Source organism: Pisolithus orientalis (genome assembly GCF_024613125.1).
Source record: "Pisolithus orientalis strain OTSU chromosome Unknown F5J12scaffold_3, whole genome shotgun sequence".
In the NCBI taxonomy this organism is placed as follows: Eukaryota; Fungi; Basidiomycota; class Agaricomycetes; order Boletales; family Pisolithaceae; genus Pisolithus; species Pisolithus orientalis.
The window spans coordinates 794,088-821,915 of record NW_026260784.1 but is presented as its reverse complement, the minus strand read 5'-3'; the positions used below and the strand labels follow the sequence as shown (position 1 = coordinate 821,915).

At 49.3% G+C, this 27,828-nt stretch overlaps 11 protein-coding genes across 11 annotated transcripts; 6 read left to right on the top strand and 5 right to left on the bottom strand.

Moving 5' to 3' along the window:
- Positions 1-4,883: 4,883 nt before the first annotated feature.
- F5J12DRAFT_300193 (uncharacterized protein) lies at positions 4,884-6,887 on the bottom strand. The gene is made up of 14 exons (XM_051738802.1): positions 6,864-6,887; positions 6,651-6,786; positions 6,560-6,592; positions 6,489-6,508; positions 6,411-6,425; positions 6,316-6,354; positions 6,238-6,266; positions 6,168-6,181; positions 6,077-6,112; positions 5,839-5,901; positions 5,662-5,790; positions 5,370-5,601; positions 5,263-5,311; positions 4,884-5,207 (listed from the first exon to the last, which is right to left on the bottom strand). The coding sequence occupies exons 2-14, from the start codon at positions 6,718-6,720 to the stop codon at positions 5,019-5,021; spliced, it is 918 nt and encodes a 305-aa protein (XP_051604191.1). The 5' UTR covers positions 6,721-6,786; positions 6,864-6,887; the 3' UTR covers positions 4,884-5,018.
- A 31-nt stretch (positions 6,888-6,918) lies between these two features.
- On the top strand, positions 6,919-7,953 carry F5J12DRAFT_736030 (uncharacterized protein). Its single transcript, XM_051741997.1, has one exon. The coding sequence runs from the start codon at positions 7,274-7,276 to the stop codon at positions 7,481-7,483; it is 210 nt and encodes a 69-aa protein (XP_051604190.1). The 5' UTR covers positions 6,919-7,273; the 3' UTR covers positions 7,484-7,953.
- A 203-nt stretch (positions 7,954-8,156) lies between these two features.
- F5J12DRAFT_714139 (uncharacterized protein) lies at positions 8,157-8,910 on the top strand (the record flags this gene model as incomplete). Its single annotated transcript, XM_051740873.1, has 2 exons — positions 8,157-8,303; positions 8,356-8,910. 2 exons carry the CDS (start codon positions 8,157-8,159, stop codon positions 8,908-8,910), a joined length of 702 nt encoding a protein of 233 aa, XP_051604189.1.
- Positions 8,911-9,278: 368 nt separating this feature from the next.
- F5J12DRAFT_299970 (uncharacterized protein) lies at positions 9,279-12,254 on the bottom strand. The gene is made up of 16 exons (XM_051738801.1): positions 12,041-12,254; positions 11,851-11,986; positions 11,649-11,800; positions 11,539-11,594; positions 11,420-11,481; positions 11,343-11,367; positions 11,238-11,291; positions 10,994-11,175; positions 10,851-10,942; positions 10,609-10,797; positions 10,409-10,553; positions 10,347-10,360; positions 10,182-10,297; positions 10,040-10,131; positions 9,864-9,986; positions 9,279-9,804 (listed from the first exon to the last, which is right to left on the bottom strand). Exons 1-16 carry the CDS (start codon positions 12,093-12,095, stop codon positions 9,447-9,449), a joined length of 1,851 nt encoding a protein of 616 aa, XP_051604188.1. The 5' UTR covers positions 12,096-12,254; the 3' UTR covers positions 9,279-9,446.
- Positions 12,255-13,029: 775 nt separating this feature from the next.
- Positions 13,030-14,197, bottom strand: F5J12DRAFT_779708 (uncharacterized protein; the record flags this gene model as incomplete). Its single annotated transcript, XM_051742410.1, has 7 exons — positions 13,030-13,200; positions 13,236-13,394; positions 13,445-13,514; positions 13,602-13,641; positions 13,749-13,842; positions 13,893-13,935; positions 14,013-14,197. 7 exons carry the CDS (start codon positions 14,195-14,197, stop codon positions 13,030-13,032), a joined length of 762 nt encoding a protein of 253 aa, XP_051604187.1.
- A 1,312-nt stretch (positions 14,198-15,509) lies between these two features.
- Positions 15,510-17,188, top strand: F5J12DRAFT_801629 (P-loop containing nucleoside triphosphate hydrolase protein). The gene is made up of 4 exons (XM_051744378.1): positions 15,510-15,701; positions 15,753-15,946; positions 15,998-16,763; positions 16,815-17,188. Exons 1-4 carry the CDS (start codon positions 15,672-15,674, stop codon positions 17,043-17,045), a joined length of 1,221 nt encoding a protein of 406 aa, XP_051604186.1. The 5' UTR covers positions 15,510-15,671; the 3' UTR covers positions 17,046-17,188.
- A 28-nt stretch (positions 17,189-17,216) lies between these two features.
- F5J12DRAFT_801627 (uncharacterized protein) lies at positions 17,217-17,387 on the bottom strand (the record flags this gene model as incomplete). The annotated part of the gene is made up of 1 exon (XM_051744377.1): positions 17,217-17,387. One exon carries the CDS (start codon positions 17,385-17,387, stop codon positions 17,217-17,219), a length of 171 nt encoding a protein of 56 aa, XP_051604185.1.
- A 343-nt stretch (positions 17,388-17,730) lies between these two features.
- On the bottom strand, positions 17,731-19,293 carry F5J12DRAFT_779706 (uncharacterized protein; the record flags this gene model as incomplete). The annotated part of the gene is made up of 6 exons (XM_051742409.1): positions 17,731-17,889; positions 17,942-18,046; positions 18,174-18,324; positions 18,383-18,536; positions 18,688-19,117; positions 19,207-19,293. 6 exons carry the CDS (start codon positions 19,291-19,293, stop codon positions 17,731-17,733), a joined length of 1,086 nt encoding a protein of 361 aa, XP_051604184.1.
- A 1,391-nt stretch (positions 19,294-20,684) lies between these two features.
- Positions 20,685-23,290, top strand: F5J12DRAFT_801609 (uncharacterized protein). Its single transcript, XM_051744376.1, has 5 exons — positions 20,685-21,247; positions 21,297-21,462; positions 21,544-22,512; positions 22,612-22,760; positions 22,812-23,290. The coding sequence occupies exons 1-5, from the start codon at positions 20,731-20,733 to the stop codon at positions 22,928-22,930; spliced, it is 1,920 nt and encodes a 639-aa protein (XP_051604183.1). The 5' UTR covers positions 20,685-20,730; the 3' UTR covers positions 22,931-23,290.
- A 138-nt stretch (positions 23,291-23,428) lies between these two features.
- On the top strand, positions 23,429-24,912 carry F5J12DRAFT_918793 (uncharacterized protein). The gene is made up of 5 exons (XM_051749232.1): positions 23,429-23,717; positions 23,769-24,212; positions 24,264-24,271; positions 24,327-24,383; positions 24,434-24,912. Exons 1-5 carry the CDS (start codon positions 23,690-23,692, stop codon positions 24,755-24,757), a joined length of 861 nt encoding a protein of 286 aa, XP_051604182.1. The 5' UTR covers positions 23,429-23,689; the 3' UTR covers positions 24,758-24,912.
- Positions 24,913-25,578: 666 nt separating this feature from the next.
- On the top strand, positions 25,579-27,580 carry F5J12DRAFT_299899 (uncharacterized protein). Its single transcript, XM_051738800.1, has 3 exons — positions 25,579-25,656; positions 25,747-26,945; positions 27,006-27,580. Exons 2-3 carry the CDS (start codon positions 25,841-25,843, stop codon positions 27,413-27,415), a joined length of 1,515 nt encoding a protein of 504 aa, XP_051604181.1. The 5' UTR covers positions 25,579-25,656; positions 25,747-25,840; the 3' UTR covers positions 27,416-27,580.
- Positions 27,581-27,828: the final 248 nt, after the last annotated feature.

Here is a 27,828-nt window from a genome sequence, read left to right as displayed (position 1 = left end):
GTTATATTGTCTTGATGTTGTATTATGGCTCCAGTGTCTGGCTCCTTGCTGTGCATTGATTGTGCAGCCAGTGTAGCCTTCATTCCCCTGCCTACCCCCATCATATGACACCATATGACTCCTTCTGACTTATTTATTTGATTGATGCTTTTGTTGATTACTGTGGATATGTGTCACAATGCATCTTGGTGTGACTGGTATGGTACTCATACTTACAGGTATATAGTTTCATGTACTTTACTGTGTATCCTCAGTTTTTCAATTACTTGCAACTCAGCTTCATCCCTTTGCTCTTGTCCTTGTTCCCTCCCTGCATGATTCCTTAGTGGCTCACCAGAAGGAGCAAACCTCTGTCAGACTTTAGCAATAACTGAGCCATAGGGGTTATGACACATTCAGCCCAGAGTATTCCCCTTGCATGCATTGTGCCTAGTCCACTTGATGAAGTCACTCTGCTTGGGCATAACATGCATGCCTTCTGCTTAGTCAGTGAATTTGCAGTGGCTGTGGGCACAACCACCTGCAAATTTTTTGGAATAAATGTACTTTTTTTTTTTGACCATATACAGCATTTTGAAGAATGAAAAGAGAACAGAATCTATTGAGACAACTATGTGATGATATATCTAAGTCAAGAAGACTAGAAAATGTCTGAAAATTCAGAGATATTGAGCCATTGGTGTGATGCACACTGTCTGAGAGAAAAATCACAATATCTCTTTGGAACCTCCAACAGTGCAGCCATGCCTGCAGGACATGGGTAATGATAGTAGATTCCTTCCCAAAAAGTCACATTAGTTACAAAAAGTCAAAAATAGTAAAGTGTTATTTTCCTGATGTAGCAGGATGAGTGCATTCTTTTCTAGGACATCATTGCCATGGTAGCAGTTGGTACTTTGTTTGGAAAGCTGGAGCATCATGCTCCCCCAGATTTTGGACTTTGGTGAATTGCATTCTACAGTTGGGAGTTTGGCATTTGAGGACCTTGAGTACTGCAACTTACATATTTGACTTCAATAGTCATCAGCTGAGTTACAAATAATCTAATTCATCTGAATCATCTCACCTTAGGCACCACTTTTCAGTGGGATTAAGGGTCTATTAGATATACTTTTTGTGACATAAACAATGTATCTAATAGACCCACCATCTGTGGCAGAATCACCTGGCCAGTACTAATAATAGGTTTGAGAATCACTTCAAGAACCATTTTCCATTTTTGGGTGGTGCTCTTCCTGCCCCTATGCTTGCCTCACCTTCCCCAAACCTTCATCCCACCATATCCTGCATCTCTTCAACCCTTGTACTACCATCTTGCAAACTTGCTGGGGATGCTCTTGGGGAGCCTCCTCCAACATTGGCTCTGTATGGCTTCCATGTTTCATATGTCCCACAGTATGTGTCTTTGTCTTCATATTTTCTCTGAAATGTGCATCCCCATCCTGGGACTCACTGTTCATTGCCCAGCACAAGTTTTGGCTTGGGCCAGCATTTCTTGAGTCCAGCAAAGCAGCATAACAAGAGGAAAATGCAGACTAATGTTGTATATTCTGTCTTTCACATTATACTTTCATCTGCATCTCACTTAGTATTATGGTATGTGTTTAGCCATATTACATAATCACATTCATTTTTGTACTTGAGTAGCATACTCACACCTCAGTTGGCTACTTGACCCAACTGAGGTGAGCACTTTCCACCTTTCCTACAAAATAGTCACTTCCTTTGGGATACTTGTAGCCATCATCCCAGCAAGTGATCTTGCCAGTTTCCCAGTTCATTCTTGGTTTGAACTCCTTGAGGAACAGCATTCCAAGGAGGATGTGTTCTTTTCTGACAAGGGGCCCCACATAACACTTGACTTGAACAATGCACTCCTTGATCTCCATCTTGAGTGTCACTTTTTGTGTGACCCATTCTTCATCTTTTCTGGTGAACAAGGTCATCTTGAACTTCTTTTCAACCCAATAAGTCAGGACCCTGAGTTTCTGGACCATTTTCTCTGAGATGAGGGAGACTTCTGCACCTGAGTCAATACAGGCCCATATTCCTCCTTGTAGTCTGGCAAAATGACCAATCTGAGAGGAGAATGAATTTGCATATTTGATTCATCATGTATAGAAGTACATTTAGCAGACAAAACTGAAACAGGACTGACTGATGCAGGAGATTTATCAGTCCCCTTTAAAAACCCAACAACTTCCTCTCTTCTGCATTAGCCTCACAATCTCTGACATAGGCAGTCTTTGCACCATCTTCAGCCAACACAATGTGGATGTTGGACAGTTGAGTTTTGACCTTGACTTTACAGTCATGCTTGATGTGGCCATTGGCTCCACAATTGCAGCATTTAATTTCTGAACTGGAACATCTAACATTCCACTTGCATTTGTCAACATCCATCACATCAGGATCTCAGGAACCTCCACAGTAATAAATGAATTTCCATTCATACCAAGATTCCTTCCCTTCTAGGATATGCTTCATCATGATTGCAGTTCAAGCTTCTCCCATGCACTGTATCCACTCTATGACCATGGAAGGGGCACATCCAGAATTGAGAACCCAGTCACAATATTCTTTGTTCAATCCTTTTCCAAAGAAGATCCCTGCTTCACACAACTCTTCTTTCAGCTGAGCCTTGTTTACAAGTCTGGTGAACTCAGCAATGTATGCTTCAAGTTCTCACTTGCCTTGGGAGATGTCTGAAAGACATAGGATTGCTAGGGCAGTCTGATCACTGGACTCAAAGGTTGCCTTGAGCCTTTCAATGAACCTTTGAAAGGTGTCAGTATAATAGATAGTACTGTTGAGCATCTGATTTTCATTTTGATAGTTCTTGGTGAAAGAGACTGCCATGCCTTTGGTCATGTATGTGAGTGCAAATGAGATCTTGAGCAATTCCATTTTGTAGACATTTCTGTTAAGGTTCAGGTACCCTTCGACCTGTGTAATCCAGGTCTGGAGCCCATTGTGGCTTCCATCATATTCTCTGGGATGCCTGACATTAAACTCCTGACCTCTATTGGGTGGGCAGCTCAAGTAGTCATCATCCTCATTGGTCCTGGCTTTCCCCTTACTGTTGCCACCAGCAGGCAACGCTGGGGGTGTGGCCTTTCCAAAGTTCCTATGATACCAATCTTGTAAAGCCAAGTCAGTAGGTGTACCTGTTGGGAACAGGTCGTTAGTAGCTGCATGCATTGCCCAGTGGAGCTCATCTGCCATTGCAACTCTTTGTTCTTCCAACCTCTGTCTCAGTTCCTCTTCTGAAATGGTCCTCAGGGGCATTTCAGGAACCAAATCTCTGTGATTGATCATCATGGACATTTCTTCTGTATTTCATGTGACTTCTGAATCCCTAAACTGGGATAGATAAGATAACCAGGGATTTGTTGCAGTAACTGAAGGACCAAGTCTTCCTAAGGGGATGGGCAGCAAGGGAGGATTTCTGCTGAGCCCAAGAGGGTTAGGTCAAGGTGGGACTGGCAGTCTAGGTTTCTGTGGGTTAGACACTTTTACAGATAGTGACAATGAAGGCTGAGGGAGGATTTATTTTTTGAAAGAAACCTGTCAGCATGGGGGTGTGTTGATGGTGCACAAGTGACTTTACACATAGGGAGGCATGAGCACTGACTCTAGGGAGGTGATCTATTAAAGCCTAGTGGCTGCCTGTAGAGCAATGAATTTGATTGAGGGTAGAGGGATGCTTCTTGATCTTGTTCAAGTAGTGGGAAAAGAGGTGAGTCAGTTCTTACACATAGTGGAACCAACAAGCCTTTGTTTGGAGTGGTGGTTTGTTGAAGTTCAGTAACCAGGGACAAGTAGACTTTGTGCAAAGAGGTCAACAAGTCCTGAAAGCTGCACAGAGTTTTTCAATTTTGTTATGCCTGAGCAGAGTGACTTCATCAAATAGACTAGGCATGATGCACATGAGGGGAATACTCTGGGCTGAACATGTCATAACCCCTATGGCTCAGTTATTGCTAAAGTCTGACAGAGGTTTGCTCCTTCTGGTGAGCCACTAAGGAATCACACAGGGAAGGAACAAGGACAAGAGCAAAGGGATGAAGCTGAGTTGCAAGTAATTGAAAAACTGAGGACACATGGTAAAGTACATGAGACTATATACCTGTAAGTATGAGTACCATACCAGTCGTGCTGAGATGTGTCACAACACATATCCACAGTAATCAACAAAAGCATCAGTCAAATAAATAAGGTCAGAAGGAGTCATATGGTGTCATATGATGGGGGTAGGCAGGGGAATGAAGGCTACACTGGCTGTGCAATCAATGCACAGCAAGGAGCCAGACACCAGAGCTATAATACAACATCAAGACAATATAACCAAGTCAGAAATGAGTCAGAAGGAGGAAACATAACATGTTGTCCATCAGAGAGGGCAGTGGAACACCAGATCAAATGGGAGGCACAGTCTTGACAGGTATTGGAAATACCTTGACAGCTGGAGATCCATAGGAGCCTCACAGCATACAAACCCCTAGGATGGTGACAATTATGAGTGACACAACAAGGCACATGACACACATGACCACAAGAAGTCAAAAAAGGAAAGACCCCTGACATGGGCATAACAATGCACAGATAGTAGGTTCCTTCCCAAAAAGTCACAAATAGTCACAATAGTCACAAAAAGTCAAAAAGTCACAAAAGTAAGAGTAAAGTGTTAATTTCCTGATGTAGTATGCACTGAGCCTGTGATTAAGAGCCTCTGAGTGACATGTTGACACTCGCTGTGTGTACTCAATAGTTAGTAGTATGCTGAGCATGGGACACGTGGCAGACATGAAGACATAGAATCCGGCAATTCGAGGTTCTTTCCCTCGAAATGTCGATTGTTGACACTCGAGGAAACGCCAGGTACCGGCTTATGCTGATCCATGTGATGAATTCAATTAAGATAAACGCCACACGACACAGCCGCAGACAACACTTTGAGGTCAAGCAAGATGGCTGGTGGACAGAAGAACGACGGAAGAACATAAATTATAAGCTGACTATCTACAAGAGGAGGACGGAAGGACTTTGGAGGACCACGATTGGGGAGCAAGTCTGGCTTCGTCATCGATGTGGTCAGGTGAGGTTGAGGAATGTGGAGCTGCGCTTCGAATATGCAAGATAAGGCGACAGCCAATAGTACTTGTCATGGCGAGGCCGATAGAGAGTACCCCGAAAAGCCATTCGGACTGTCAAAGATATCAGACGTAAAGTTCGGATGACAAATTGCGACAAAAAACTTACAGGAAGAGTAAGTGACACCACAAAGTAGAAAATTGCATAAACCGTGTTCCTACGACACGTGTCATTTCACCACTCCGTCCGGATAAGGTGTTCGAGCATGTACGTACGCAAGAAAGTACACGACATTGCCTTCGATGAGAATATCCCTCAGGCGTTTTGCCCCGCTCCTGGCCGGGCGTGGTCCGCGTTTTTCGCGACACCGATGCACGGCAGCTGAGAGAGCAAGCGAAAAAAGCATGCTCTCGTACACTGCGATAGCGCCGTAGTTGATATAGACTTTACGGGCCGTAGCAGGAAGTGCGCTGATCTTGGATCCGAGCACTAGTAGGCCTTGGCCTTCTGGATATCGTCCAGATTTGCGTAAGTTCTCATTTGATAATGGATCGGAACATGACTGACCTGAGGAAATGCTGAGGAGTGTCACACACACAATCATGATAGTGCACTCCGCGATAAAGCCTAAGCCTATCACGAGTAGAACTTTTTTTGAACCATTATAAAGAGCATAAAGCCGCAATCCCAGAATAGCTAGAAGATTCGATTAGGTGTTTCCTCAGATCGCAAGGATAAACTCACCTTGCACAAACCAGACGCTCAAACAGTTGATCCACATGGAAAGGATGGGAAAATCATAAGAAACTACGACAAAATCAGTACTGCAGAACTTCACTTTCGTACCTATGGCTTACAACTGTTGGTTTCAGTCGGGTGCGAAGCAAGGTATCATAAGCCGCAACGCATAGATAAGTAAAACCACATACAACTAATACAATTATTATGAAGTTAGCACGATATTCGTCGAGCTGGGGAACACTTGCCTTGCTGAGGGTATTTGTGTTCGCGACGAATTCTAATGGTAGTGAAGACATTAATGCGTAACACGACCTGAATGCTCTATAACCCACCTGCCAATGAAAACCTACAGTGGTTCTGAGCTCTGCAATAATAGTCGCAACACATATGTGATGGACGCACACTAGATATACAATGCCGAAGTATCGGAACTGACATTTGTATTCAGTCCAGGATCAAAAATGAGATTAAGAAACTCACTATTAGATAGGCGACTGAGATGTTTGACATTCGTTTCTTCTACAATCACATACACATCAGCATTCTAGGATCAAAGAAGGATATTCGCCATATACCCAAATATAGTTGATCTTTTCAACGAAACTCGGGAGTCAACTACTATGAACCCAAGGATCGAGAAGAGGTACCGATACCTCTTTGTCCAAATAAAGGACTGACCGCATAGATAGTCAGTTTTCATCGTTGCAGGGCACGGTATACCTACCACAGTCGTACACCATGAAAGTGGTCGGTACAACTGATGTTTGGTACATTCTCAGCACCCCGAGGATCACGAAACCTTGAAGAGCTAATACCTTGTAGAAACCTAATCGTTTGAGCATTTCTTTCTATATAGAGAAGTTGGTTAATGGTCGTTGCGTCCATCTCCTCGAGTGCTTGGGGGTGAAACGAACGCCAGAGTGGTTGGCGTGCACCAACATATATGCTGCACTGTGTTCCTCCATCAGCTGTGCCACCTGACAGATTGAAGACCTCGGCCATCAACAAGTAATGGAGCGGCTCCTCACCGATAACACCGGGTCAAACCATTGAACTTCTATGATTGCCCCCTGAGAGCTCCTTAGGTGTCATGCTTTCAGGCTCATCAGCAAAACCTAGTTTGCTTATGCAGGCTCAGCGGAATGTGTTTGGTACTTGGCGGTTTCTCGTCAAGTAGCTGCATGATCATTGACACTGTGTAGTCGAGCGGAATGAGCGCTGGGCATCAGTAAAACGTGAGAAAGATATTGATCCCGACCAACAACCGACGGGTTTGATGGTAAGGAACGGGGAACTCAACTCAATTCCGAGTCCGACGGGTCGGGACGTGACGAAGAATTCGGGGTTGTGCACATGCAACAGGCACAGGGCAATCAGTCATTGATGTTGGGCTTCCCTTCCGCCCCGTTATTATCGTCCGCTGCAACAGTACCTTACAATGTCCACGAAGACATTGAACTTATCCCGAGATCAAACAATTGTCTGGACCAAAGGTTTAACCGCAACACAAGAGATACGTAGAATGCTCACAGAAAACTACCGGGTCGTTGTTGCCCTCCTGATCAAGTCAACATTCTCCGACATTTTGATATCAGTGTTGCTATTGTGCTCAACAAAGTCCAGACGGCCATCGTCACCAGTACGATGACAAGAACTCGATACTCCTCCAAGCGGTCCTTTTCTTTGCCTTTTGTGATGGTCTCACAGTCTTGCTATGTTATATAAGACGACGTTGCCCACCTTACTAAACCTGATGCCATCGATGCATCATCGCCGACTCAACAAGTGCCGCATTGCCCCAGCGCGCACCAGCGGATTGCGATTTATCCGCTGGTCCGAACCCGTAAAGCCCAATCGTCGGCTTGTATCTACCACCCGGCAGTGGTGCAAGTGAGTGTCAGTGTTATTAGAGGTCGAAGGTTAACCCCACTGTATGCGTCCATTCCGTCAGGAACCTCACTGCGGCACAAGCCTTGTGAAACTGAAACAGATGGACGTGACAGAATGAACACGAAATCGGAGAAAGGTGAGAAAATTGCTCGACTCGGATCATGTTTCATGTAGAAGCGAAACCGTCCGAGAAAATACATGAAATTGACATGCTCTCAGACAGTCAAGGCAAGTTGAAATCTCCAAGCTTTTAAGATCCCTTCGTCCGAGGGGACCTGGTCTGGTGACCACCTCGTCTCTGAAGTTCGTCATCCATAGACAGTGCCAGTCACCAGACTAGGTCGAGTTATCCAAGCTACCTCGCATAGAGGTACAGTGTGTGGAATAAAACCTGGTGTCCGTAGTCTTGCTTCCAGTCCCTTTCCTTCCCGATGTCTATCATTTGGCGCGCAGCCCTCATCCTGGTTCAGGCTGTCTTCAACCAGGCAGCCTGTACTCCCCCCAACAAGACCGAGGAAAAGTTCCGTTACCACACACAGGAACCTTTGCTCTTGCGAATCGCTCCCGTAATATTCAAGGTCCATAATCCACCAGTATATTCAATTTAAGAGACTTATCCACCCATCATAGCTCCACACCGTTGGACTCTGGTGGATCGCCGTGCTGGAGGGAGTAGCTGCAATTAACCGTGTCATCGGGACTTCGTTGTCACCTTCGCTCTCAGCCTATCTTGACGCAGCGCTGCTTTCCCCATCTCGTTCTCAGAAGCTTCTCACACCCATCTTTGTCACTGGTATCTTCCTTTCTGTTATAGGTTCATGCATCCGTGTCCGCTGTTTCCAGGAACTCGGTCAATTCTTTACGTTCGACCTCACCATACATCCTGATCACAAGCTAATTACCTCGGGTCCTTATTCATATGTTCGCCACCCGGCGTATACGGGGTCTCTGCTTCTCCTCATAGGCGTCACTTTCTCCCATCTCACTGCTGGCAGCCTTGTCGTCGAATATCTGTTCGGCTCGGATGGGGCAGTACTCGTGTGGGCAATCTGGTGGATTTGGACGATCGCGGTTGCGCAGAGTCGCGTGGTCGCCGAAGACCAAGAACTACAAAAACGCGTGGGCTCCGAGTGGGATGTGTATGCTGCTAAAGTCAAGTACAGGTTAATCCCTGGTGTACTGTAACCATTGGTACTTACGTTGAGGCGGTGGGGCGGTTTTCTTTTCGATGCGTAACTCCCCGAATTAGACTTGCCCATCTCTACGGTGTTTTTAGCATCAGCATGGCAATTCATTTTCACATTGGCTTCGGACGATATGTCATTCAGGGCATTCTCCCTTCAGTGTTCACATCACGCACAACCAGTGTTGCGGTTCCTCCCATTTTCTAAACTGGAATACGATACGTGATCCACTAATGCAATGAGCATAGCTCGGCGCCGCACTCGACCTGGTCCCCTCGTCGTCAATCAAATATGTGAATACTATGTAAGTACCATCAAAACGCCTGCCAGCTTCGTTATGCACCTATTACACCTAACACTCGGAGACAGCCTTGCTGAGCATCATATTATATGTTTATTTACACTGTAGTCGACATTGAACTCACGAAGTACCATAGTGTGGTACAAATTACAAATCTTTATAGTTAAGACAAGCAACAGAAAGGTGAGGGCCAGCGCACGTTTGTAATCAGAAACCAGAAGTCGATATAGACGAAGTTAATCGTCACCGTCATCCCAACCATACCTGGGATCATCACGTTGTAACTTGCCCAGGTCACCAAGCCCCGCCCTCAGCGAAGCAAGCTCCTCTGATTTGATCGAGGTTTCCTTTATCAACTGAACAATCATCTCCAGCGTATGGTCCCGGCCTCCCAGTGCCAGAACGTTGTGAGGGTTCTCATAGTGGTCCCTGATGCGCGAATGGACTTCATTGATTCCAGCCATGCTGTACGCCGTGATAGCTAATTTGATAGTTGGGATAGTCATATGACCTTGCGGCATCAAAAGGAAGAGTATTTGCATAATGGCCGTTAGGTCCACGATGTATGCGATGCATTGGGATGACGCTGTCCCACTGTTATGGAATATCGTGGCGAATAAGCAAACGTGCTCTTGGGGGCGGAGCACACTTACGAGTACTGGTACAAGTCATGCGCCCATCCCACTAACATGATGTTCGCTGTAATAGGCAAGACGACCCGAACGGCTGTCCCACGGATGCCTATGATAGCTGATGCTACAGCGAGTCCGAAACCACTTCGGATAGCGTCGTTACTTCCTGCGATGCAAACCCCGAATGAAAGACTCACACATCCTCCACATCTGAATCAGGAAAATCTCTCGTATCAGTGTTTGCCACCACGTTCAGCATCAGCGTCTTGAACTGGTCGCTAACCAAATACTACGATCACCTATGAGAAGTAGTCTGTCGCGTGCAAGAATGTGACTCACGCGATTGGGGTCCTCGAAATTCCAGCAAGAGACGATTTCCGTGTGAATCACATCCAAGCAATCTTTCAGCGTGTAACCCAAAAACTTTGAGCCTGAGGCAAGCCCACGCCAATGTCCTAACCCGCAGAGTAAGTTTCGCCCAGCGACAAGAAAACTGATACTGACGCTTCTTTCCGGCACTACAAAACGATCAGAAGTGGAGGGGAAGGGCACTGGAGGTAACGCACGAAATAGAATTGCTAAGCTTCAGAGATATACTGGCCCTTTGAGCCATAAGAGCGGCCATTGCTGCCTCGTTGGCAACATACTTGTCCACCTTCCCGGCCGTGACCTCAAGCAGCTGCTCGATGGTGCTCTCGTAACCTTCCTGAACTGTGGCGGATGTTATCAGGTATCAGGTGACTCGAGATCAGAGAACGGTCGTTACCTGAAATAGCAACGTTCGGTATGTCCGTCCCAGCTAGTCGCTGGAGGGGCTGTATGCAAGACTTCTCCAGTTCATTACGGAGGCGCTCTTCCAAATACCATGCTTCTGGGTCTTCCCCGTTGCCAAAGGCTTCATACTCAATTCCTCCAACCACTAAATCCAGCTTGGTAAAAACGATGACCAGAGGTACTTGAGATTCACCATCAATCAAGATGTCAGAGTACCAGATGTTTTTGTCTTACTGTCACCCAGAATCTGTCTCCGACGTTCAATGAATTTCTTCGTGTCCTCATCAAACAAGGGCTCGTTGGCACGAGGAATCGCTAAGCACAGCCTGAATGGGAGTGTTGTCAACGTGCTTCAATGCTGCGGAGGGACGTCTTACCAAACAGCATGAACCCTGTCCTTTAAGTCAGGCATACTCCGTCGCCGTGCAAGGAAGGCCTCTACATTATTACTCGTTCCCGGTACGGGATTACGACTGTTGTGGAGAACGACCTTGTCGTTTTCCTGAAAGATAAGTTCGGTGTCAATGCCATCCTGGCGTTGACATGCTTCGTAGAATCGCTGTGGTCGCACGTATTATGAGCACCAAATGGACGGAATCAACGGAAAAAAGATGACTGAACTAGACTGCGTATCTTGAATGCACGGCCTATCAAGGACGATTTTCCTACTCCATCCTGGAATCAATGTAAATGACGTGTCCTGTGCAGCTATTAGATGAAACAAACCTTTCCCATTATGAGTAGTCGAAATCTTGTAGCAGTTAACGTCGCATCCAGGTACATGAAGTGACCATACGACTTACCTCGGACAAGTTCGGAGGATGCTGTCGCTAAACGGGATCAACTTTCCTGTTTCCGGCCGATACTGAGGCAATGCTATCAGTGTACCGTAAGGTACACGGCGGAAGGGTTTTGTGCATACAAGTGTTTCGGAGGCGCTGACGACAACTTGCAATTTCCCCTCCGCCAACCGCAGGGCTATACACAATCGTCGATGATGTCCATTCAACGGAGAAAATCGACTCGACTTACTTCTCTTTCCACTTATCGCGTTTGGGCTCAACGCTATGTCCTGCGGCGCAAAGGAGAGATCCACGACGGTCTTCTTATTAATACCGATGATACCGATGACACGGTGACAACAATGAACGGAAACCAAGCACTGCTCGTCATCCGACACCTCTCTTGGAATGGCTATTTAAACAAGAGAGCTGTGAAGAGCTGTGCGACTCACATGCCGGGAATGAAGGTTTCACTGAGAGACTTGCTGGGAATGGGTACATGACGGACTGCCAGTGTTCGGCTTCCCACCCTAAGTTCGACGTATTCAACCTGCCTTCTCGAAGTCTCAAGCAGGTCTACATTGATACCTTACAGTATCATGTGAGTCAAACAACTGGAGGAGAACTGAAGGAAACTCTTACTTGTGATGAAGAATTGTGTGGGGCGAATGTCGGTGGTGTGGAGACTGGGAGACATATCTACAAGCAGAATAGCAGGGGAGAGGCGAGATGTGGTTAAAGGAGCTTTGGGATAGGGTTATCAACATGAAGCGTGTTAGCTGCATGGCCACCAGGGCACCGCGAAAGTACGCATTCAACGCTGCCGGCGTCTGGAGATATCCTCGCCCTTCGGGGTTCCGTGGGTCTCCAGTTGGCTTCGGTCCGAGTGGATGTCGTATTCGCAGCCATGTACGTAGCTACAATGGCCCAGTTCAGTCTTTCAGACACTCGAACTTGGCTGGCCAATCGGCCTTCCGAGTTCCTTGAGTGCAGACACGGAAGGATAACCAAACTAAGCACTTTAGCAGAACCATCAGTCCACATCCACTGATTACGCAAAGATGGAATTGAGTACTAACCCTCTACCCATAAGTTGCAGTTGGGACATGGTGCATGGTGACCAGTACGAACGTGCCAAGGCCACCAGTAGTTCATCTTCGTCACAACAAACAATACTCAGCAATTGTCCAGCAATGCGTCATTCATTTCACTGATCCGATCCGATTCTGCTGGTACATCCTGGCACATACTGTAACCGAGACAAGCTTTGAAATACCAAAACTCTCTGCTAACTTTGCCCCCGCATCTCGCCGAAGGAAGGAATCATGCGTCATCACCCGCAAGTTCCGTGTTCATCGATGTGTCTTCCGTGATTTCTATTTTTATTATTTCCGACCACGCTCCTTGGGTTTGCCGTTGAGTACCCCATGGGTTCTCCAGTTGCTCTTCAAGTCTTGTAACATTTCCTGTGCCGGAAATATCTTCCTGGGCTCTTCAAAAAGGGGATACCGGGTACCACTGCAGGAATCACGGCGACCCTGTGGAAATTGCCTGATGAGCACGGATTGGCCCCTGATCTGTCATCTATTGCTTTCTCACCGTAGCGAACATTCTTGCGCAATGTCCACTCATCACCGGAGGGTGAGATGTGGAGGATCGCCTCGGGGGCTGATCGGGAGTAACGTGGCCGATCTTGTCATATTTTTCGCCCGAAGGCCGTTGAGGGGATGAATATTGGTTAGCGCTGCAAGGTATCGCGGCGACCCTGTACGACCCCAAGCGCCGATATGACCTAGATCAACCTTTGAATGGTTATCCATGCAGTGGGTATGCTTACCTGGAGAACCATTCTCGAGCAGTGTCCGTTCATTACCGGCGGGTGAGATGGCGAAGGTGAAGTTGCACGGAACTTTTCCTCAGGTGACATAGCATCACTCGTACGCCGCCCACCCCTGGTCTCTCTCGCCACACTCCCTTCACTCCCCTTCCTTGACTCCTGTCATGGGGTTGGATGATCGGCCACCCACTGAAGCTGGAATTCCCTACCTTGCGGAGATACATTCGCGCCTGATACCCGTTCATGTTGCTGACACTGGGGTTGTATTGGATGGGCAGTCTATGCAGATAGGAAAGGAGATCAGAGATGGGTGTTGGGGACCAAGTGGGTGCTCAGGTGCTTGACCTTTATCAGTGTATGGCTCACGTCGATACGTTATCATCGGAACCAACATGTGGTTCGAGCGCTTCGTTTCATGCAAGATGCCACTAGCAATCGCTACTTCTGTGAGCCGTCCCAGATTATTTGTCGAAGCAGTTGTTTGCTACATGCCCTCCAAGGCTTCGTACTGACCTTGCTGCAGTGAATCAGCGTAGTCGTCCTCTCGAGGGTGATATGCCAGGACACCTCCTTCGAGCGCTTCGCGCCGTTCACGGGCCGGAGCACGCTATACAGCGCACGTTATACAGCTTGGAACGTTGAAACTTTTTGACAGACTAACGCCTTGTGTCCCTGTGCCCCTTTTTGGGTGAGCAACGACCTACCAGTGAAGATCACAATGAGGAAGGGTCCTAAGGGTGGGATGCCGTCTTGTGTCCATGGCAACCCGCAACCCACCCCCTCTGCGCAACTCGACCTTGTACACAGTTCCAGGTGTCCACAGATGCAGTCTTGTGTTCGTGGCACAACAAAGTTAAGTTTAATTTGATTGAGACGGGCAACGTGCTATCCACAACACATGGTGTGGCGCGGTCAACCACAAGAACGCCGTCTGTTGTCCAACTTCGCCAGAACCAAGCCATCTTGTTTGGTGGTAACATATCCCCTAGCCACGCACGCGCACAAAGCCTACGATAGGGTAGTATGGGCCACAGTGTACCTATGACGATCTTTACCCCAGTGACTCACCAACAAGTTGCGACTTTGTAGCTTGTGAGTAGACGAATACGTCTTTTCGGTCTGAGTACGAAGATGCTGTTTTACCTGACCCTATAAGGCAACCGAACGCAATAGCCTGACAGCCGAGACCACTATAATCTCAGGCTCGGCTGCCCATGTTGACGGCCCGTTACTGGGAAAGGGCGACCAAGCCTACTAATCAGCCTATGATCTGCTTTCGAGGAATAAGTGTGTACCAGTTGATACCCATGGTAGAAGTATCCTTCATTTTGCCCTTTCAAAGTATAAACCATCACAGGGAGCTGGGACCGTCTTCAGCTTAATTTATGGCAGAGAGCTCGTCCCTTCACATAATTCCGCTTGGGTTCTAATGCTCACGGGGTATATGCATACCGCGGATCGCATAGGTATGCACAGGTGAAGTTTCAATTGTTGCGTGTCCTGCATCTACCAGTCACACCTTCAACGTCTTTCAAAGACACTTGCAGGTTGTGTCGTCCCGCATCACATCAGAAACCTTCACTTTTCCAGATCCGGATTTGTTAACCTCGTTTCTGTACTCCACGCCCACGCCTTCCAGGATTCGAATGACGGGCGGCGGCTTCGCACATCAACAGCGAACCTGTAGTACTTCTTCGTTCGGGGTCATAGTTCGGTCAACCGTGCCTTGGCTTGGTTAGACTGGTCTGGATTGAGCACGGCAAAGGTGTGTGCTTTCCTTAGGTGAGTGGTACCTCACACCACACCATGAGTGTGGTACCAGGCCAGCCGAGCGCAGGGTCACGGAGACCTCTGCATCTTTATATGTATATGAAAAACATCCGAATGTGGAGAAACCGGCTGGGCAGTCCCGTGCTGATGTTCTCCTTATGACAGCGTCATTTATTGACCTGGTCTCTGAGACAGCGAAGCGTTCATGCAACTCCATCAGTTTGTATAGGGCTCCTATCTGTGCTGCGCCAGTGCACGTGTTATGTGAACACGGTGGCGGGCGTAGCAAGGTGACTGCCATGTTCGGCCGTCCAACGGCATTAACTCTCCCTTAGAAGACATGCCATACCGATCTTTATAGCTCATCCTCGTTGCAACGGTCTGCGAGCTGGCCATTTGCCATGTTCCATGGCGGTGATGAAAGAATGATCGTGCAAGAACCAGGTGATTGCTGGACGGAGGCGTTGGACCCGCGTTATAAGTTGGGCGTTGGACCAACATGGGCACGTCTCTGACCATCTTTGACTCGACCTTTTCCACCTTACTGGTACCTCCTCGAAATTGTCACCTCGGCAATTATGGTCGCTCGTGGAAGAGAATGTCGTATTGCGTACTTGAAACCTCTTTTTTCGATTGAGTATCCCTCTAAGATGACTCTTCAGAATTATGGGAGCCACTGGGACTGGAAAGTCAACTGTGCGTGTACCCACATGTGTCCCCGGCCTTGCTGATGATTATCCCACGTAGTTCGTCAACCTTGCCAGTGGGTCCAAACTGCCTGTTGGGCGGGGTCTCCAGAGCTGCACCAGCGATGTAATGACTTCCAAGCCGTTCATTCTGAATGGAAATATCGTCACCTTAATCGACACCCCGGGATTTGATGACACAAACCGTAGCGATACTGAAATCTTGAGATCCATCGCCGCCTACTTATCCAACACGTGAGTGAATTTGCTCTTGTAATTCCCAGTTTTGATGACCAAATTGCGAAGGTACGAACAGGGTGCAAAACTTGCAGGCATCATTTATATGCATCGTATCTCTGATACTCGAATGGGGGGTACATCTGCCCGGAACTTCCGCATATTCCGCGAACTATGCGGCGAAAGTACGCTCCGGAATGTTCTTATCGTAACCACTATGTGGTCAGAAGTCAGCCCCGAACTTGGGGAGGAGAGGGAACGAGAGCTTGCGAGCAATGGCAAATTCTTTAAACCCGTCCTCGACAAAGGTGCTCGGATGTTGCGACACAACAACACTCGAGAGTCTGCCCATGCTATCCTTCGACACTTGGTCAATGCACAAGCCCACACCTTACAAATCCAGCACGAGCTTGTCAATGAACAAAGAGATCTTGCCCATACCTCGGCAGGCGTGGAGCTTGGGCGTCTGCTGAAAGATCAGGCGGATCGTCACGAAGCCCAGCTGAAGGAAGTGCGCAGAGAGATGGAAGAAGCTATGCGCGTCAAGGATGAACAGTCACGGAAAGAACTCCAACAAGTGGTCGACGAAAAATTATCTGAAATAGAAAGAATACGTCGAAATGCTGAACAGATGGCCGCGGACTTCGTCGCTGAGAAGGCGCGGCTTGAGGCCAGGATCGCGGACATGGAGAAAGAAAACAGGGAGCACCTGCGAAACCTAGAAGAACATGCTCAACGAGAAAGAGAGCTAATTGCCGCGCGTGATGTGGCGGAAAGGAGGGCTAGCGATCTAGAAAGAAAACTGGAGTATGCGTCAACCGAACGGAGTACTAAGGTACGCAATGTAGCCCCTTGTCGGCCATTCAAAACATCATTCTCCTTATAGACAGATATCCCGGAACAGAGTGCACGTCCGAAGGAAAAGCGAAGCAATCACGGGTCCACTCCAGATGCGAAGGAACGCTACGCACCTAGACCCAGTCCTAACCCAGGGCGTACTCGCGACTCGAATTCCGAGCAAGGGGAGAAGACAAGGAAAGAGAAAAATCAGGAGACATTCGTTGGATCCCTCTTTTCCGGTGTTATCAGTATTAGGAAGGCCATACTGGGGTTCTGAGGGACGAATCTGGTAGAGGCCAGAGGAAAGCGGCACGCAGTTCTATATATTACTATACTACAATCGCGTTGGTCAACGGACGGGATATGGGTTATCTATGTGTCCTCAGGATAGTGACAATAGTCTCGCTCTATGCTCGCAGTCAACCTTGAAAGGCACTGCCGTTCGAGTCTACACCAATTCCCTCTGGACCCTCGCTAACATCCATTCTCGGGCCGTATTGTCCGATAACAACACAGGGACTTTGGCTTGTCCGGAACCGGCGTTGGCCACTTCGATTTTCCATTGTCTGTACTCTCCGAACGTTCCAGGCTTCAGCACCCGGATAGTCGGTATCTGCATTCTCTGTAGATCAAACTCCTCGTTCAGGCGGCAAAGTTCGTTGTGTAGCTTCATGGGAGTTTTGGCAGCCTCGGGATCTTTGAAATTGATAGTAGTGAGAACAATCATGAACTAACTGGGAGATAATGATCACGTACTAAGTTCGCCATGAACTTCAACAAGATACCCCAGAGTGGGAATCCCGCTGTGGCTATCGATGATGGCGGTGAACTCGACTATCGGGGCAAGGGTATCTTGCACCGCTAAGATAGCAGCGGTGATATGCCTTTTCAGTCAGCTCCCCCCCTGCCATCCACGTAATGACACTACGCATTTCCTTTAGTCAAGAAACGCAGTGAGGTCATCAGCACACTGACTTGCGTCGTTCGAAGTAACGAATGATAGGTGAGCCATCGGTCGGATCAAAGCCCGCAATTTCGACGACATCTCCAAGACGGTAGCGCCACAATCCGTCACGAATGATGCACATAATCTCATAATGTTTTCCGACCTCAACTAGCCACTTTCCTTTGAATCAGATTGGACCGGGTGAAAGAAAAAGCGGACAAACTTACGGGGGGTACAATACTAGACGCATTTTCTTCCTTGACCACGTCAAGGTATTCGATAATGTCTTGTGATGTTACTTTGAAAAGGTTCATATCTGAAAGGGTCGTAGACTGCAGCAACAGTAGGCTTCGGAAGTGGCAATCCCGAAGTTACGCAACTGCACGTCGGGGCCCAAGTAGAATCGTAACTAATGCAAAAGCTGGGTGTGAGGGTGTCTGTCGATGTAATGAAGCTGACCTTCGGAACCCCGACAGAGAAAACACCGCTACCGATACAAATAATATTCTTGAGCATTGGCCAAATTTTCAACAGCCAGCCCGGTCGGTCCGTTGCTTTACCGACTACACGGAGCTCAGCAGCGCGCTCTGGGCGTAGGAGAAAAATGGAGCTGAAATAGAATATTTAGTTCAGCTTGCTACAATTGTAACTGGTAAAGAAATGATTACTTGAAGGTACTCCCGAACGTCTTTGATCCCATCCCAAGGGGGAAGTTCACCTGTCTCGATGGAATGCAATTACGGATCTCCCACTCTTCTTCCATATATCGTATCATATCGACTGCGGACGTAGAAAAGAGCATAGATATCCGTTTCAACCTTGCTATTCGCGAGTGCAAAGAGTGTGTGCGTAAGCAAGAAGGTCCGATAGTCGCGGACGAAGCCGACGGCGATCGAAGAAATGGCCCACTCCGCTGGTAAGCGACGATTTTAATGCAAAATGCAAAATTTGAGCTTGGAGTGGCGAAACGTACTTGCTAAGTTAATATTCAAGTGATCGTTTTCTACTTCCAAACCGTGCCGCATACGGATCGCTCCAGACGACCCAATACCGGCGGGGACTGTTCTAACGATGTCTCCATCGCGATTTTGGATGTTCACCAACTGACGGTAGTGGAGGGAAAAGGTCCAGAAGGTTTCCCCTCCATCGCCAAAGGCATAGGGCATCGAGCCCTGATGCTGATACTTGCAGAAAATCTTTGGCTTTGGACTCGAGGTCGAACTCGTGATTGCTATGTTATGAGGCAAACCGGGCGAGAACATATCTCGAACATCGTCCTCCTGGCAATTTTCTGCAAGGAACTGAGCTGCGAATGGCTCGTAAGCGTTGTAGGTCGTTAATGGAATTTTGGTGCGATAGGTTTCCAGGGGAATATCATCCGAAATGCCACCATAATCCTCCCTCTAAAATTGCGTATCGCACTGTGAAATGCCGCAAAGACGGGACACTCGGAAAAACAGCGAGTGTCTCTGTTCTTCTTGATAAGAGCTACCAGTGTAGCCTCCACGCGATTCCTGAGTAAACTGGCAAGATCGGGGGACAAGACATGGACGGGCTGGGGTACCTGCGAGGGTGACATTGTGGACAAGCAGCTCGCCTGAAACCGACATACTGGCTTTAAGTATTACTACACATATGCGCTGGCAATGGCACCGCGCAACCCCCGATGCCGGACGAATGAAACATGATCTTGTAGTACCACCCTACCAACAGAATTAGTCAACAAGTTCGAGCTTGACTATATCTAGCCCTCTACGCTCACAACTGAGCTCAGGTGACCTCGCCAAGTATGGAAGTACTTACATCCTCCATGAGGGCTTCCAGTCAGCAGGGGGAAGAAAGGCGGACCGTGTCCTTATCAAACCTAACAGCTCGCGATCATGAGATATCGAATCTCCCTAAAACGTCATATGAGGTCGTTGACATCCCTTCGGCTTCGAATTCCATCGCGACTGATGCGGGATTCTTGCTGAAGAGAACCATACGCAGTCGCCTTCAGGACTGCAGAAGATCAATGTGGCAATACTCTGTTCACTAATGCTAACTGTGAGCCAGTGGCGAAAAGAAAAGGAAAAAACCTCATCAAAGCCACGAGAAATTCCTGCTCCCAAGTTTGATCCTAATCAGCCACGTGAGCACTCGTCGTTCGGGATTGAATGTTAACCATTCCCTGCCGGCAGTTAAATATGACCAACATCGTGTCTGTCAGGCACCTTCACCGGACCTGAACCGAACCCTAGAACTTTGACCTACGTTGCTTATAGTCCGCAAACCCATTCAAAATCTGGGCGGGTTTGGGACCCCGTCAAAAGCCGCGTCAATACCACGAGGGTGGGGTATATTGTTACCAGAATGCCACGTCGGGTTCATTCCGCTGATCGACGAGGGTGGATTTGCGGAGGTGCACACCGACAGGTATCTTCTTTAAAGAGAATGTTATTAATGAGGTCCAAATATGTCGCTCTTGCCGAACATGTAATGAACTGGCTTGGGGCATAGGAGGACTGGCTAATGCAATGGACCGAGCGCCTCATAATTGCGCGACCCAGGTTTCGATCTTCGGCATGGGACACGACCCCAGGAAGCATCATAACCTGCCATGATGTGGATGATCAATATGACTTGTAGATCTGACCCCAACACCCCGTGGGGTTCCGAACTGATCAAATGTTGAGAATTTTATATAAAAAGATGAAGAATGCCACCGGCAGGCGGGCAGGGAGAACGGGTGCAGTCTGGTGGTCGCTTCCCGCGCCCGAACCAGTCATTGTCCAGCAAATTCGGGGGCATGGTTTACATTCAGTGGCTTGCACCAGAGTACAAACGAACGGGTAAGGAATATGTGCAGCTGAGTCGCCTGCTCTTCACCTTCTCCCACGCACGCCCTTCGCTGGCCACCGCATTTGCAGTGGCTGTGAGCACAGCCGCTTGAAATACATTAAACGTGCCCTGCTGAGTCAGCCCTGAAGCAAGTCGAAGTCATCGTTGCATGTGATATTCATTGACCTGACCAGCGATGGCCACGTTCGAATACGTGGACATACCTGCAGAGGCCATCCGACTGGCACCGTCCTCGCAGGGAGAACATTCTGTGAGACCAGCACCCAAGATACCCACCACGTTCCCAGATCCGTCATCTGCGTCTGGCTTTTTCTCATGGCATTCGTATATCGACAGCTCGTCGTCGGAGAACGATGCTACTCCGTTGAGCCTATCCAAAACTTCCCTCTCAATCATCCCACAGATACTTCTATCGACGTCCGTTCCGACCGCTGCTACGTCCGCCGCGACTAGCGCCCCCTCCAGCACAGGTCTATCGTTGTTCACCACTAGTCCAAGGTCAGGACAAACTTCACAAAAGCTCCTAAGTGCACGCGACCCACTTTCTCTTCCCATCATGACAAACAATTTCCGCCGGTTCGTGGCAAAGGTGGGACCGGTATTTTGGTTGCAGGATAGAATAGAAGAAATCATCCTATGGAAAAGGGGCTGGAAAAGAACTGCCGTCTGGTTAGCTGTTTATGGTTTCATATGTGAGCGTGTGTCCAGTCGTGACCTTGCTCTCGATCGATCATCACCTAGGCTACTACCCCAAGTTTATACTGCTCTTGCCCCATGTATTGCTATTGGGCATCATGCTGGCTTATTACCCTGCGCCGGGGTCACCACCTATCCCGCTAAACATCAGTGAAGGAACGGTCGATTGGCAAGCCAATATACAGGCGATACAAAACCTCATGGGAGCTTTGTAAGTAGTTGCCGGAGTGTGACGTCTTGGTACCCACCTTACTGTCACCCAATTACTGACTATTTACCTATCCTTGTTCAGTTCCGATGCCCACGACGCAGTCCTTCCTCTTCTCCCTTTACTCGGCTCCTCAAAACTGCGATCTTCCACTTCTACTCATTCTACTTCTACTTCTACACCGCCGTCTAAGTCCGCGCCAAAGTTCGCCTCCTCGGCCACGTCCTCTCTTTCTGCCCAGCAGAAGTTAGGTTTATCATCGACGCCAACAACGCAACGTCCAGAAACCGAACCAGCCGCTACACTTAACTCGAGTTTGGAACAGAAAATTAATGGTGCTCAAGTGCAGTCGACAGTGCAAATATCTTCATATCCGCCCCATCCCACATTGATGCTCACTCTCACTTCCTTCCTCATCCTCCTTCCAGTGGTGATGGCTGACATTCTCCCAATGAGACTTCTGTTCTTTTTCCTGGGCGTCGGGCCAGTGTGTGCCCTGCATCCAAACGTACGGAATGCCCTCACTGGTGCATGGGTTGCACGCCACGCGGTACTGTCTTCCAACGTCTTGTTCTCGGTATCCATTCCTTTCCCCACGTTACCTCGACCTCACCTGCCTTTGTATTTTCGTTACGGTGACAATCGAAGATCGCTCACTCATCAAAAGAGGTACTTGCATTTCCAGGTTACTCGGAAGAATGTCCGTGCAGTGCTGCGCCGTTTCGTAGACAACGACAGACTATTAGATCAGGTATGGCCGGCGCCGATGTGCACCGTAGAGCTGTGGGAGAACGAGCGGTGGGAACCAACAAGCGGCGCAGCCCCAAGCGGAGGTAGACGAGCGTCGCTTCTTGGTGGATCCGGAGCTAGTGTTTTTTCAAGCTCGAGCGGCGGTAGCGAGGGCGGTGATGGGGAAACTGAATCTGGGGGTGTGAAGCCCAAGTCCACTATACTACCTGTGGGTTCATGGAGCAAGACGCATCTTCGACAGAGTGAGCGTGCCCCATGGACGAAGGGTCGGGACGGGTGGAGTGGAGTCGGTGGGGAAATCAGGTGCGTCTCGTCGATACAGGTTTCCCCGATCCATGGGTCGCGCGGACCTTTCCCTGTGTCCGTAGCGTGAAGTGAGCTGATGTTGTGGTACCCCAGCAGCAACCTCACGTTTTCCCTTTCACCTGGCTGGGCATTCGTCGAGACGGAAAGCTGGAGAGCCGATTTGGAGGGCTGTTGGGTCCTCGAGGGCCAACATCTAAGCAACGAACATTCGAATGTTGAGGCGGACCGTGTGTGTGCAGACGAAGGTGGGCGCACCCGACTTTGCACAGCGCTCTCCATTGACTCGTGGTACCTAGATGGTTGGGTATATACTACCGATACTTGGTCTAATCCCCGCCCAGACCCTTGTCCGATGGAAGGATGGGTCACGCGACGGCGACGTTGGATTCGGAGGGTGTATTGGAAGGGCTTGTGAGTATTCGCCGTGGTATGTGCATACGAGTGGTGTACAGCTGGTGTATATACTGGCAAGCTCGTAACTCGCGACGCCAATCTCCAAACGCGGATAACTCCAGATGCATCCCAGACCGACGGTGATCTTTCTGTAGGCGTTTCCGTGCTGCTTGACGGAAGCCCATTTCGGTGGCTTTCTCCCTCACACGTCATCGCCTGCGCAATATTGCTGAGGCAAGCCGGCGGGAATATATGGCCAGATGACGCACGCGTCTTCTTGCTAACAATCATGCTGAGGACAAATCCATGAGTGTGGGACTCGCTGAAACAACGTTGGGTATGTTTGTTCCTCGGATCTGAGAGATTAGTATGTTACTCTGTGTGCACGCTTCTCGATTGCATCAACGAGAAACCTCCATTGGCGGGTTACAACCTGTGTTGACTTTCCCGCAGCTACATAGATAGGAGAGCGGTGATCATTACGTAACACAAGTTCGATGCGTCATCGAAGCCGACGCGCCGCATACTACGCTTGACTACACGCTGCTTACAAGCGTGCTGACTCTGAGTTCCCATCCTACGTCGACTGGCATTCCCTCAGTGATTCAATATTCAGGTGCGTTGCTTTTACAGCGTCATGAGGTAACGACCATGGGCGACCTGCGAAGTGGTTCCGAACATAAATATGCCGGTGTGTACTGGCGTGGTTCTCCACCATACGGCACTCCCCCCTCCCCTCTCTCTGCGAGCACCCGAACTCCTGCTAGGTTGAAAATCGGCAATGTCATCTGTTCCGAAAGTCTGGTTCAGTGCGTCCGCCCCATACGTTCGATTTCGTTATTGACTCAACGTATCGTCAGTCACTGGTAGTTCGTCGGGTTTTGGCCTGGCCTCTACCGAATTAGCTCTTCAAAGAGGCGACAAGGTGGTCGCCACTCTGCGAAAACCCGCCGTTTCGGCCGACTTGGTTTCAAAGTACCCAGATACGCTTTTATTGCTCAAACTAGACGTTGCACAGCCAGAGGAAGTCAAATCGACCTTCGCGACTGCCCGCGAGAGGTTCGGTCGCATCGATGTCGTTTTGAGCAATGCAGGATATGGCGTCATCTCTGAGATTAAAGGAGCCTCTGAGAAGAACGCGCGTGGCCTGTTCGAAACGAACTTTTGGGGAGCGTCATACGTCTGTAGAGAGGCTGTCAAGTTTTTCCGTGAAGATGAATCGACCTGTCGGTGGCAGATTGATACAGGTCTCAGTCAGTGTTTGGTATTGCATCGAGCCCGGGATCGGCATGGTATTGTGCATCGTATGTAGTGTGAATATTCTCTCTAAGGCAGATGGCTAACCCTCACTGTAGGAAATTCGGTGGGTTACCTGCCCTCTATTTAAGCGTTGGAACTTGACATAGTGCAACCAATAGCTATCGAAGCACTGGCGGAAGCCCTCGCAGCTGAAGTCTCCAAGCTGGAATATCAAGGTACTTGCTTTGGAAACGTGTCATCGAGCATACCTGACCCCGGTTTACAGGTGACCATTGTAGAACCTGGACCGTTCTGTACCAACTGTCCGACCACGAATATGGTCACTGAGCCCATCCATCCGGTGTATAACGATCCTGTGCTACCTTCGATGCAGCTCCGAAATGTGATGTCGAACACAGATACAGCATTTACGGGGGATCCAACCAAGCTTGCGGAAGCTATCTACAAACTAGTTTATTTGGGAGATCCTCCTTTGAGACTGCCCCTCCACAACATTACTGTGGAAACTCTCAAGGAAAAGGGTCACCATTTAATCGATACCGCAGATACATGGGCCTCTTGGTCTGAAGATATGTATGTGAAGGAGTGAAAGAGGTTGCAGACACCCCTAACTTGGAGCTTGGCACCGCAAAGTACAAAGTGTTCAGTTCGTGCCTTAGAATTATGTTCCATACGATGGCGTCAGGTTCCCCTCCTACAGAGGGTGAAGTCGACTTTGAGTCGTGACATTTCCCTGCAATGCATGTTTCATTCATCTCCGAAGCTTACGAGGCCCTCTATCTTTGTGTTGAGCTGGTCAAAGAGGAACTGCGAGATTTTGATCACTCTGATAACGAGACTACACCATCGGTGCCCAGAGGTGGCGACCACAGTGAGTGATGCACTAAGTGTTGCAGCACTCCAGAACGAAATGGTCTCGATGTCCAGAAGACATTCGCGACTTCTGCTTACACGAGCAGACAGCGTCGAGAGTCGAGACGCTGCACCAGAGAAGGATGACGGTGCTACTGTAGTCCAAGATGCCGGAGTGTCGAGAATTACGTCTGCACCTGGGAGACTCCCTCTCAGGATCATCGTGTAGTGTGCCAGCAAAGTAAGCGCCAGTATCCAGAACTCAAGACTCGGAGGAAGATTAATCGATAAGCGTAGGCCACTTCTGGACACTTCCAAATGGTTGCATCTTGCTCAAGTCTAGGTTGTTAGTGACTGCACACTGACTCCGAGTTCCATCATACATTGACGTTTCCAACGTCCCTGCCTTGCTTTTACGGCGTCACTCACAGAACGACCCCGGTCAAATCCGCCTTTGCGTCTATCTCTACTCTCAGCCTTTGCCTCTAAGCATTCTTACTCTTCTCGTTCAAAAGTACGTCTCTATACATTTCTACCCGACCTCTCAAATACTTAGTTAGCTCTCCGATCTATTGACTCTACTTCTCCTGAAAACAAAGAAAACTCCGAAAAAAAAAGGAATCTGTCTGTGAACAAGTAAGCCCCCTAGTCCGCTTAGATCGATCATTACTCGTTGCTGACCTTTGGCTGCTTTCATTCTATCCTTTGCTGCCCTCCTATTAACAGTGTCGTCCCCTGCTTGAGCTTTAAGCACGACGACAACAAGTCTCCTATTTCCCCCGCCTAGTCACAGTCTGTCACCGTTACTCTCGGAAATCTCATGCACTCGGAGGACGGCAGCGAAGTGATGGCTACGGCCGATGGTGGTCAGCTAACCGACAACTACGCCAATGCTTGGAGTGACTTCTACCCCAGCCGCGCTGGCTGTGTCTATAAGTCTGGGCCTGCTTGGGAAGTCCGCAACGGCCCCGAGACGCAGGGAATCGTCCGTCAGGCTCGTGCCGTCTACCGCCCCGACATCGCGCCCAAGTGGGTCTCCATCCTCCAGAAGATTATCGCGTGTCTCGACTCTGTGGGCGTAGACTTCACGTGCATCAACCCCTTCGGCTGGGCCAACGAAGGGGAGGAGGAGCCCTTCTGTCCTTTCCTCCTTTCTGTCGGTGTAATGCCCTATTCGCTCGCCTACGGTGTCGCCGTTGCTGCTGCTGCCAGTGTTAAGGAGATCCTTGCCACTTCTGGCCTCGCCGAGGTCGAGGTTGCCTTTGTCGAGATGGTCGTGAAGCATTCCGCCAGCGGACCCAGGCTGCTCCCGCTGGACCCCGTCCTCGACACCGTCCCCGAGTATCGCAAGCACTTCAGCTCCGCGCTTGGCCTCCCCATCGCACCGCTAGACACACCCTACTACGAGGGTACAGGTGCGCTCTACTTCCGTCTCAGTAGCCAGACCAAGGACATCGCCTTGCTGACGTGCGCGCACGTCGCCCGGCCGCCTCCCGAGTTCCCCGACAACAAGGGTATGACACGTACCAAGAACAGCCAGCCCAAGGAGTTCATCGTCGCGCTTGGTTCTGGGGGCTACAACAGAGCCATTGCTGGCATGATGACCGAGATTGCCAAGCTTACTCGCGATATCGATTCGTGGAGGCGCCAGCTGGATCGTATACCAGCTGCTAATGCCGCGAAGCGTCAGGAGCTCACCGTCGAGGTTGATAGGGCGACGAATCGGATCTACCAGCTGGACGAGTTCCACACCGCGGCCACCAAGTTTCGCTCCACCCCTGAGCTGCGTACTGTTGGTTGGGTGCTTCACTCCTCGCCGATCCAGGTCTCGGGTGCGCCCCTTGGTTACACCGAGGACTGGGCCCTTATTCAACTAGACCCCAAGATGATTGAGGAGACGTTTATGGGAAACAAGATCTTTTTCGGTACACTTTCCCCTTTAACCCATCGATTCTTCCCCTGACTACCACCTTTTCCCTTCACAGGCGACAAGTTCACTTCTGGCGACTTCGCCGAACTGATGTACCCCCACCACGAAGACCGCGCCAACTACAAGATCCTCGACGACCGCCTCCTACAGGCGTTCGGCGTCGTGTCTGCGGCCGAGATTAGCAACCCGCCGCACCTCGAAGCCAATGGCCAGCAGTGCCTGATCGTCATGAAGAACGGTGGCACGACCGGCACCACCGTTGGCCGCGCCAATGGGCTCGAGTCAGTCAAGCGTACGTACCCGGAATATGGCATCGTGAAGCAAGACTCGCTTGAGATTGCGGTGGTGTACTACGGCAAGGGGCACGGCAGGTTCTCCGACGGGGGCGACTCCGGGTCTATAGTCGTCAGCAGGGATGGCAAGATCCTTGGAATGCTCAACGGTGGCGCTGGGCCGACCTGCTGAGATTGACGTTACGTGGCTCACGCCCTTCCATTACCTCGACAGGCAGATTAAGAAGAAATACCCCGACGCCTTCCTCTACGGCGTTAAGAATTAGGTATCTCTTGCTGCCTCTGTCCCTTCTTCTATCCCCCTCCTTTTTCCCCTGCCACCACTGTACCACTTTTTCATTTCTCGTTTTTTCTCCATTCCCGCCTTCTACGGCAACCTCGCCTCGTCTTTTGTTTTCCCGTCTTTTCTTTACCTACACTGTCCTTCCCCCCCTTATCCCGTGCTTCTACTTTCTCTCTACTCGTTGTCGGTGCCGTCGGAGATTATAACTGCTTGTGTTGTTTACGTATTGTGCGCACTTTTAATTTGTTTGCGATGAACAGTGTTCACGCATGGCGTGCTTAGAAACTTGGCTGCCATGCGAG

Excerpts from the sequence above, each read along its gene's own strand:
- F5J12DRAFT_801609 (XM_051744376.1), top strand. The coding sequence starts at position 20,731 with ATGGCCACGTTCGAATACGTGGACATACCTGCAGAGGCCATCCGACTG. Across the intron at positions 21,248-21,296 it reads AGCTGTTTATGGTTTCATAT|GCTACTACCCCAAGTTTATA; the intron begins GTGAGCGTGTGT and ends ATCATCACCTAG. Across the intron at positions 21,463-21,543 it reads CAAAACCTCATGGGAGCTTT|TTCCGATGCCCACGACGCAG; the intron begins GTAAGTAGTTGC and ends ATCCTTGTTCAG.
- F5J12DRAFT_801629 (XM_051744378.1), top strand. The coding sequence starts at position 15,672 with ATGGGAGCCACTGGGACTGGAAAGTCAACT. Across the intron at positions 15,947-15,997 it reads GCCGCCTACTTATCCAACAC|GTACGAACAGGGTGCAAAAC; the intron begins GTGAGTGAATTT and ends CAAATTGCGAAG. Across the intron at positions 16,764-16,814 it reads CAACCGAACGGAGTACTAAG|ACAGATATCCCGGAACAGAG; the intron begins GTACGCAATGTA and ends TTCTCCTTATAG.
- F5J12DRAFT_736030 (XM_051741997.1), top strand. The coding sequence starts at position 7,274 with ATGTCCACGAAGACATTGAACTTATCCCGAGATCAAACAATTGTCTGG.
- F5J12DRAFT_300193 (XM_051738802.1), bottom strand. The coding sequence starts at position 6,720 with ATGGACGCAACGACCATTAACCAACTTCTCTATATAGAAAGAAATGCT. Across the intron at positions 5,602-5,661 it reads ACTCCTCAGCATTTCCTCAG|AAGGCCAAGGCCTACTAGTG; the intron begins GTCAGTCATGTT and ends GACGATATCCAG. Across the intron at positions 5,208-5,262 it reads TGGTGTCACTTACTCTTCCT|TCCGAATGGCTTTTCGGGGT; the intron begins GTAAGTTTTTTG and ends TATCTTTGACAG.
- F5J12DRAFT_299970 (XM_051738801.1), bottom strand. The coding sequence starts at position 12,095 with ATGTCTCCCAGTCTCCACACCACCGACATTCGCCCCACACAATTCTTC. Across the intron at positions 10,798-10,850 it reads GAGACAGATTCTGGGTGACA|TACCTCTGGTCATCGTTTTT; the intron begins GTAAGACAAAAA and ends GTGAATCTCAAG. Across the intron at positions 10,554-10,608 it reads ACCGAACGTTGCTATTTCAG|TTCAGGAAGGTTACGAGAGC; the intron begins GTAACGACCGTT and ends CATCCGCCACAG.
- F5J12DRAFT_299899 (XM_051738800.1), top strand. The coding sequence starts at position 25,841 with ATGCACTCGGAGGACGGCAGCGAAGTGATGGCTACGGCCGATGGTGGT. Across the intron at positions 26,946-27,005 it reads GGGAAACAAGATCTTTTTCG|GCGACAAGTTCACTTCTGGC; the intron begins GTACACTTTCCC and ends TTCCCTTCACAG.
- F5J12DRAFT_918793 (XM_051749232.1), top strand. The coding sequence starts at position 23,690 with ATGTCATCTGTTCCGAAAGTCTGGTTCA. Across the intron at positions 23,718-23,768 it reads TGTTCCGAAAGTCTGGTTCA|TCACTGGTAGTTCGTCGGGT; the intron begins GTGCGTCCGCCC and ends ACGTATCGTCAG. Across the intron at positions 24,384-24,433 it reads CTCCAAGCTGGAATATCAAG|GTGACCATTGTAGAACCTGG; the intron begins GTACTTGCTTTG and ends CCCGGTTTACAG.